Source organism: Scophthalmus maximus, chromosome 12, assembly GCF_022379125.1.
Source record: "Scophthalmus maximus strain ysfricsl-2021 chromosome 12, ASM2237912v1, whole genome shotgun sequence".
Classification (NCBI taxonomy): Eukaryota; Metazoa; Chordata; class Actinopteri; order Pleuronectiformes; family Scophthalmidae; genus Scophthalmus; species Scophthalmus maximus.
In genome coordinates this window covers 22,413,337-22,422,780 of record NC_061526.1, presented here as the reverse complement: position 1 = coordinate 22,422,780, position 9,444 = coordinate 22,413,337, and the positions used below count along the sequence as shown (strand labels likewise).

At 44.7% G+C, this 9,444-nt stretch overlaps 2 protein-coding genes across 9 annotated transcripts in view; both read right to left on the bottom strand.

Moving 5' to 3' along the window:
* Nucleotides 1-242: 242 nt before the first annotated feature.
* On the bottom strand, nt 243-3,274 carry eri1 (exoribonuclease 1). Its single transcript, XM_035610835.2, has 7 exons — nt 2,868-3,274; nt 2,289-2,482; nt 1,979-2,195; nt 1,810-1,893; nt 1,587-1,696; nt 1,371-1,485; nt 243-1,210 (listed from the first exon to the last, which is right to left on the bottom strand). The coding sequence occupies exons 1-7, from the start codon at nt 2,949-2,951 to the stop codon at nt 968-970; spliced, it is 1,047 nt and encodes a 348-aa protein (XP_035466728.2). The 5' UTR covers nt 2,952-3,274; the 3' UTR covers nt 243-967.
* A 986-nt stretch (nt 3,275-4,260) lies between these two features.
* The window catches only part of LOC118286782 (transmembrane and coiled-coil domain protein 3-like), a 31,059-nt gene continuing 25,875 nt past the window's right edge, over nt 4,261-9,444 (bottom strand). For all 8 annotated transcript variants that reach the window (XM_035611490.2, XM_035611505.2, XM_035611481.2 and 5 more), the window contains 3 exons: nt 8,009-8,790; nt 7,189-7,324; nt 4,261-7,059 (listed from right to left, as the gene is read on the bottom strand). In XM_035611490.2, the coding sequence (XP_035467383.1) occupies nt 6,754-7,059; nt 7,189-7,324; nt 8,009-8,790 (1,224 nt within the window). In that variant the 3' untranslated portion in view covers nt 4,261-6,753. The remainder of the gene's footprint in view (nt 7,060-7,188; nt 7,325-8,008; nt 8,791-9,444) is intronic.

Sequence of the window (9,444 nt, the reverse complement as noted above, 5' to 3'; positions counted from 1 at the left end):
TTCTGTGGGAAAACTGTTCTTGGTCGAAACGTTTATCCAGCAGGCGGGTTACACCGCCGACTTAGGTACAAAAGGTCGGGGTTCGAATCCAGATGATAATTATCCCTGCTGAAAGAAAAGAAAAACAGCAGGTGAGTTTAAAAACTGAATTTAAAGTCATCTTAGAAACAAAAACACAAGATTCAAGGAGCAGAGTCCTCGAAAGCACAAGCCGAGATTATTATAGACGAGGAAACAAATCATTTTGCATTCAGAAGAATATTTTATTCCTGTTAAAATAGATCAGGCTCCATGAAATAAACATTCATTTCCATACAAAAGGTGACAACACTTTAACTCGCACAGAACTTTACATCAGGTAAGACTTGAGCGTCTTCGCCTGCGTTTGTACGAACTTTTTATGTCTCCGGATCCGAGACGACACAGACGATGAACCTCCACTGCTCCTTTTTATTTAAAACTGTAAACTCGCTCTGGAGAAGTGGCTCTGAAGCACTTCATGTTTATAATACTAGTATCATGTAAGACAGACAATGGGTATGATAAAGATCAAATTTTCTTTTGGCACAGACAGAACAATTATTCAGTGTTTTCTCAAAGTTTTACTCTTGGGAGTAAATCGGAATCCAAACTATTATAGGACAAATAAAAGATGATCTTCAGCAGCTTGATAAGGCGTGTGGTGACGCAGGTGACTGATGAGACTGAGAAATGATATTTGCTTTCACGTGGTGTAAAAATATACAGAGATGTGGTGAGAGAGAGAGAAACTCTCACATACGAAGTCAAAGACAATCTTTTAAAAATAAAACATCATCTTTTTATTGGTGAAACTCAAATACCCTTTTTCAATGAGCTAAAAACTTTACGGTGAAGACTGTAAAGTGCTTGGGATTTTTTTTCTTCTTTTCTTAACTCACGAGGATAAAGAATCAGTTTTTTTTCCGGGGGGGGGGGGGGGGGGGGGCTACTCTCTGGCGCGCGGGTTGCGCGGCGCCGGCGCTCCCTCCAGGGGCGCCGAGCTGGGCACGGAGAGGAGCTGGCCGCCGTGCATTCGCTCGTTGACGCGCAGCTGGCAGCCGTCCTGCAGCATGCGCACGGCGATGCGGGCGATGTTGCGCGAGTCGTCCAGCCCCGAGTGGGGGCGGCCCTCGTACGTCAGGCCCAGCTTCTCCAGCATGGTGCTCAGCCTCGTCTGCGTGCGCGGGACCTGGGAGGGGGAACAGGGATGAGATGGTCGGCGGGGGTTCGCTGTAGGTTTCAGATTAGGCTGCAGCAACATTGACATTATTTATGTAAAATTAAGTCAAACCAGAGCAAATTCTGAAAAACATGGACTCTTTCTGAAGAATACAAATAAAAAAATAAACCTTGTAGAAGTTCCCATATGATTTCCGTATGTTGATCCACTTCTTTGCAAATGGCGGATACTTGATGTCGCTTATACGACACTGGATGTTGAGGAACTTGCTCATGTCCCAGGCTCTGGAAAAAAAAAAGGTGACATGACCAAATGTCAGATTAAATCTAATTGAAGGGACTATTGAAACATTTTCTGTGGCGGTGCTGAAAGTGGGACGTCGTACCCGTCAGTCAGCATGGCGTATTTGTACTTCGTCCCGAGCTCTCTCTCCTGAAGCCAGGCCACGACTCGCCGCAGGACGTCTGGGAACAGGTCGGCGTCGTCAACCATTTTCTGCTCGACATACAAAACATATTTTCTTCACGGACACTACACAACTCTACATCGTAGTAATGAGACGCTGATATTAAAGAAGAAACTCAAATATGAACTGAGCTCAAACAAACCTGCGTTATCCCCGTTAACTTCACACAGAAATCTGAAAGCGTCGGGTTTGACTCAGGTTTGACATATTCCTGAAAAGTGTCAACCTGCAGAAAAATACAATATGGGGAAAAATGTATCACTTTGCATATTAAAAAGTAAAACAAATCTTTAACAGAAAATCAAACTCACGATTTCTAACGTGTGCGTGTTGATGAGCACCATGGGGAACTCGATGATTTCGTGGAGGAAGTCGGACGGGTTGTTCTCCTCGCACGTGGCCTCGAAGTCCACCACGCAGATGTAGTCGTAGTAGGTGTCGGTGGGTCCGCCCTCGGCCGCCGACTGCAGCAGCTTCTGCCTCTTGTAGTGGTTCTTCAGCCTCTTCTTCATCACGTCCTTCACTCCCCTTCACACACACAAGGACATAATGAAGTTCATTGATTATTCAACGGACAGATCTGTGATTTCTCTCACCAAAAACATTTTTTGCAAACTCTACCTCGTGTCAAGCTTCAGCTCGGCCAACTTGACCCGCAGCTGGTCCATGGACATGCGGTTGATATGTCCGTTGGCCAAAGAGATCTCCTTGTAAACCGGGTGACTGAAGTCACTGTTGGACTGGGACGGGGACACGGACACCTGAGGGGCGGCGGGTTCCGCCTCGGGGCAAATCCTGCTGCTGCAAGACTTCGCCTGTAGTGAGGAGGAGGAAGGATCTCAGTCAGGACGATGTAATGCTCCATAAATGTGGCGATTATATAAAATATTAGTAATAAGAAATAGTAGTTTAATTGCACCAAGACACTACACACCACATGTACATCTACCTCCAACTAATCCAGTGTAAAACAAACATGTGGTAGTTTAGACTTTGATGTTATTTTTTAAGTAAGAGGTCCAATTTAATTGTCGTCATACTGAGAAGAGCTTTGAATGAATATTTCAGACAAATCAAGCTAATAATCGTGCAGATATAGGTGTGAAATGAAGCCAAACCGAATACTTCATTCATAACAACGTGTCTTAACACAGTCGTTGTTCAATCCATTGTTTACTGTGTCCGCTTGTCGACACCAACCTTCTCCTCCTCCTCTTCTCTGGTCGCAGACATCTTGACGTTCACGTCCTCCTCGGCGTGAATGTTCTCCTTGTGCTCGTCCATTTAGAGTCGACCCACGATTTAAAACAACAACAACAACAACAACAACACGTCTTTAGGCTGAAATCACGAACATGACGTTACCGACGCGATGCTAACAGTGTTAGCCTAAAACTAGCTAACATCCCTGTGCCCCTCCTGGCCGTCTACTTCCGTGCGAGTGAAGTAAAAAACCCAAAGTCACTCTGTTCGTTTTTGAATATTTAAAATTAACCACCGCGGTCGGTATTCATTTTATTTTGTTTCTTCGTATTCACAGTCAGATGCCGCAACACTAAACTCTCATCTGGAGGAGGACAGTTATGGTGTTTCCGGTTTGCGCCAAAACATTACGTGGGCTCACCAGCGACCCCTGCTGGCGCGGAGGACAACTTTATTTTAAAATAATGTTTTTACTTTCTTGTTCCTTTTATTGTTTTATTTTATTTAAAGATCTAAACAATTTATTCATACATTATCTCAGTTTGTACAGCTGTACTTGACTTTACAGTTTGAAAAATCATATCAATATTCACCTACTGGAACTTCATGATAAACACATTCTAGGAGATATAATGTAATGTAACTCTTATTAATTTACTGTATTTTTTCCTTGCTCTTTTTAATTTCTTTTCTCAATTATAATAGGGCAAAATTTATAAAATTTTGTTTTTATTTACAAAATAAAGGGATAAAAAACATTACGATGGTCTTGGTAGTAAACAGACTCTCTCATTGGATAACTCAAATGATAAATCATCATATCTAATAACATTTTATGTCTTCTATTCCAAGTTTCAATTAAGTGGGAAATAATATAATTTATTACATATTAAACTTCTGGTAAAAGAGAGAAAATAATTTCTGCTGAATGTGAATACAAATTTAATTTCCATACATCTTTCGTGGCTTTGTTTACTTTACAAAATATAGTCATGATGACCTTTAGGAAATAAAATCTATATTATTAATACAATGGATTTAACAGGTGATAAATAATAATAATAATAAAAAAACTCTTATCAAATACTTTAAAGCACTGTTCACATGTGGCCGCTAGGTGTCAGTCTCCTCCTGGTTTTATTCTGTGTCCTCGTTCATGCAGCTGATTAGAAACTGAGCAGGAGGAAAGAAAAGGAGCCAAACAAACATCATGTGGATAATAAACCTGAGGCCGGGAAACATAGATTAAAAGGTTTATCCTGATCTTACACTGCACTACAGTTTACAGTCATTCACACCCATTTTTATACGTATGAATTCCTTATGATGGATGCTCACATCACGCAGTCTGTCAGATGAGTCGTGTGCTGTAGAATGGATGAGACAACAATCTTGGAAAAAACAAATATTTATTTCATCTGAAAAAACAAATGAACAAATAATGTCATAACTACAAACTAATGCACATATAGAAGAGACGGAAATGTGAAAAATACACATTACGGACATACAAATACAGCTTTTGCGGAGAAGGTGCACGTCTCTCACAAAGAGCAGACAGAAATAGTGTTAGGGCCAATTTTAAAAAAGGCTAATGTGCCTTTGAAAATCTCCATATTTGGCTTTTTTAAAATTTAATTTCTGAAGGTACATGAACAGAAGAGAGAGTTTTCACACAGTTGACGAAATGAGCTGCATTGAAAAGGCATCAGTCCCATTTCAACCCCCTCATCATCATCATCATCATCATCATCATCACAGTGATGCAGGGGTCCGGGAGCGTCGAGCTACATTGTTCCACTTCCCTCAGTTCAGTCTGTAATGCTGCATTCATGTCCCACGGGAAAAAACGGTCACTATGATACTTAAATTATCGCTCAGGGACAGATCACTGGAACCGGATTTATCCATTAAGTCTTTTAATGATTCACACGTGTTAAAACATGATTACAGGTTTCTTTTCTGAGCTCCTTTCAAACCTCATCTCTATCGAGTCACTTTGATTACTCCCAGCAGACATGAACGCAGCACAACAACAACAAAGACTTTCACACAGAAGTTACTTTGTTCTGTTCAACCTCGTTGAAAAAAAAGGAAGTTTAATAAAATCAGGATTTGGAGTCACAGACGGACTCTGCTTCTCTTCTCCCACTGTGTGTAAAAGTTAGTGATGCTCTCTGCACTGAGAGCAGGATTCAGGTACAGTAGGTTCTTCCTCACAGTTTACAGTACAGTACATTGCTAGCTGGTCCGTGCTTAAGCTGCAGTCTTTGGAAATGAGTACAGCAAGTCAACGTACGGGATCTTTCTCTCAGCAACTGTTAACCTGAAGAACGTCAAACAGATTTTACACGAAGGAAAAAATAACATGACAGGAGGCCGCTCACAAGCTTTCCTCTAAAGTTATGGTTTGAGATTTGCGAAAATAAAATAAGCCTCGTTACTGGAAGTCAATGGGTCACAAAATCCACCAACCAGCACCTTTTTTTTGGTCAGTTTTGGTTTTCGTACAGATCGAAAAAAGGAGGAAACCAGAACTTCCACATTCTGCTCCAGAAGAAAGAAAAAACTCTGACGTTTCAAACTAAACCTCCCGAGTCATTCTCAACAGTTTCTCATGTCGCTTACTCTGTCTATGTTTAGATAAGGACGGCATTTAAAAAAAATTAATTAATGTCGTTGTTTATTAATACAACGCAGATAAGGTCTCGGAAGAATGTAACGCTCAAAGGGTTTATAACGTCACGGCTCGACAGAAGACGACAGACGTGTCCGTAACAGAAGCAGCACAGAGACAAAGGTTTCAGGTGACGGATATTTGAACTGGAAAGTAGAGAGAAAAAAAGACTTCAGAAGAGAGTTTTATGAATGTGGGATTTCAGTTCATCAAGTTGTCTTGGATTATGGAAACCTTTTCAGAAAGACAGATGAAAGGAACCCGCTGAGTCACAGAACACTTTGTTTCATTCTCCTCTACAGGTGCAGGCAGGTGGATTTTGTTTTCCTCAGTCAGAGCCGCCTGAATCGCCATTTCCTTTGTTGCCACTGAGCTGAACCAATCGTCTCCTTGCTCCGGCTTCTCACGCTGCTCAATCCACTCGATCGTATTCCCCCAAAAAAACGGGGACACACAAGCAGACAGACAAAAAACACAACCACAGTTTAAAACAACGTGTATCCCAGGCTTCGACGTGCAGGACAGTGACACAATCACACACACACACACACACACTGGGTGTAACCCAACCTTGAGGCGGACGCGTCTCTGTGTTATCTGGCTGGTGTAACGAGTTCAGCCTCCTGTGCGACTTCACAACTGATCCGCTTGGATGCGACAGGGAGCCGGCGTTTGTTCAGCAGTGAGCGGGGTGAGGTGGTGCCGTGACAAGTGCACTTCCCATAAAGGACTGGACATAATCGTCTCCTCCGCCAACCAAAATAAAAGCCCACGCGTTTTATATTTAGTCTTTTAGTGTCTCGACTCGCACATCCGATCCAACTGCAGCTTATTTCTCCCAATAGAGTCCGAATGTAGTGATTCACTGTCGCGGCGTGTGTGTGTGTGTGTACGTTTGCACCTCTGCCGTTCCGCGGTCAAGCACTTCTGCTTCAGTTGTCATAATTCATAATCAGCTTACATCTGTGTGTTGTTGTTGTGTGGAATAACCGACTCGGGTCAGAGCATGCAGAGCACGGAGCCGTAAAATCAAGTCACCGCGGAGCCCCGAAAAATATCAACTGGGGAGCTATATGGCTTGTGTAAGGCTACATATTGTAAACTCCTCCCCCAGTGCCTGTGTTACCGTGACAACCCGCCTCCAGGAGACCCCCGTCTTTTTTTTTCTCGGATAAAAAGGCTTGCTTGTCCACCGTTTTTTCACGATCAGTGCGGCAGGAGCACTCGCTCCAGCGCGCACTGCAAGTGTTCCCAGTTCCTCCACAGCAGCGCCAGCAGGGACACGGCCACGCAGGTGAGCGCCAGGTGGAGGCGGCTGCGCAGCAGCGGCGCGGCGAACTTGGCCGCCGTGGAGACGCACACCAGGATCACCGTGACGATGGCCAGCATGATGTTGATGCACTTGCCCAGCAGCACCTTGGCGTCGGTGTGCTCCAGCTGCACCGTCTGCTGCTGCTGCTGCTGCTGCAGCTCCAGCTTCGACACGCGCGTCTGACACGACTCCAGCACCTCCTGCGCGCACACACACACAGAAACACACACACACACACACACACACACACACACACGTGTGGTGGGTTTATTCAGCAATAAAGCTCCTCAAAGGCTGCAGACAGTTGTTGTTCGTGCACATGTTGTTACCTGTATGTCCCTGGCCCTCTCGTAGGCCTGGTACGCCACCTTCTCCTCGATGCTTGCCAGCTCCTGCTTCAGGTTACTGGTCTCGTGCTGGTGCAGCTCCGTCAGGTCGTTCAGCTGGTCCTCCAGCCGCTCATACCTGAAGACCGGCCAAAAAAAAATAACATGGTGGAGTAGGTGCGGAGGGCAGAGCGCCAAAGACGAGATGCATAATTAAGTGCATGAGTGTGGGTTGAGTTGAGTACAGGCGGGGTTTTTTTATCCACCAAGGCGACTGTAAGCCGCTGAAAACATTTGCCCTTGGTTGACTCAGCAACGGTCCGGGGATTTGTGTGTGTGTGTGTGTGTGTGTGTGTGTGTAAAGCTCTGCTCGTCTATTTTTAGTTGACAAAAGCTGATAGTAATGTTTCCCCCATAAAACTGTCAAAAGCTCTTTTAAGTTCAGCAGCTGACGTGCAAACAGATTTTTTTTATTCCCCCTGCTTATGAGAGTTTGCTGCAGGGGAAGTGTTATTGGATTAATCTTTTTTTGGGACAGTGCAGCTGCAGAGAAAACTGAGCGCACCCCTGGTTAAAATCAGTAAAATGAGTAATTAGATCAATTTATCATTACTTCATATAGATTTTGTATTTGTTTTTAGAGGGACTGGGCGATATATGGCCATAAATTATCGATACTTATTACAATAAAAAAATCACATTGTTATTTGACATTTATTGGCTCTGGTTTGGAGAAACAACAACTATGACGCCATGTAAGAATGTTATGTAATTGTTCTTTATGGGCCCTATATGACAGGTGAGCGGTTGTGATTTTACTCACCTGTATCGTTCCTCCTGCAGCACCTGTGTGAAGTAGCTGTAGTCCCGTTTGAACTGCGTGTTCATCGCCTCCATGTCGTCCGCCAGCTGCACCTGAGACTCCCTGATCTCCCGCACCATGTCCAGCACCTCCCCCAGGCGCCCGTTTGAGTCTGACCGCCCGGGACCCCCGGAGCCCGCCCCCGAGCCCCCGGTTCCCGGGTTCCCGTTGGAGTCGGCGGACGCCGACGTGCCCGTCGAGCACTCGTCGTCGCTCTGGTACTTGCTCCCCTTGGCCACCGTGGTGGCGCTGCCGCTCAGGCCCCTCGCCCCGGCGTCCACCTGCAGCCCCGAGCCCGCCTCCATGGAGCTCTTGAGGTGGGCGATGTTGTCGGCGCTGCCAAACTTGTTGCGGATGAGGTTGGCGAACTCCCGTGACTTGTTGAAGAAGAACGGCGGCGAGAGCGACACGCCGGGGCCGATCGTCTTCACCTTGTCCAGCGTCGGGTGCCGTCCCGTGGCGCTGACGTCCCGCAGGCTCCCCTCCTTGCTGTGGGTCCCGGACTCCTTGCCGCCGTCCTTCGGGCCATGCTTGCCGTTGGTCTCGCCGTCCTTCACGCGGCGGTGGTACTGCTCCAGCTTCCTCTGCAGCTGCGCGATGCTGTGCGCCGACTTCTGGTTCTTCTTCTCGAACACCTGGCGGATGCGCGACACCTGCTGCTTGTCGGCGTTGTTCACCAGCTTCAGGTACTCCGCCACGTTCTGGTCCCGGGCCGCCTGCTCCACCTTCATCTGCTCCGTTACCTGAGGGGACAACGACGGAAGGAGGAGGAGTTGTTAGGTGAAGCGGCGATGATGTTTTGTTTCCTCACTGAATCTTTATTAGCCGTATTTCTAGAATATTACCACTTTTGAAAGTTCATTTTTTAATTCTTCTAATCTAAATGGATTTTCCTTTTTATTGCATTTCTAGATATTGAATTTCTTCACCTAAAATAAAACATTTTTTGTCATTTTTTTTGTAATGTCATAAAAAACAAGTTTCTTTGCCTTAAGGATAAAAAAGTAACCTTGCTACGTCCTTTATTCCTTCTTTTTAATACAAAACTGATTTAATTTGTATTTATTACTCACTGGGGGCAGCATCCCATTTTATTATTTATTATTCTCATCGTTTGGTTCCTGTTACAGTCCCAAATTAGATTAAAAATATAAAAAAAACTATAAAAGAATCAAATTAAACTGCCGATGCCTCAAGTTCCTGAGGTGGGAATGATTCCATGTTGAATAAAATGAATCAGAAAATGTATTGAAACACAATTTCTAATACTTTTATGATTGTTGAATCATAACTGACATTTTAATGGGACTTGGCTGGTCACTGGTTTAATCTTTCACTCCCGCGTGATGTACGACTATGGACGACACACGCGTCACATGTGTACACAGTGCTCCGCA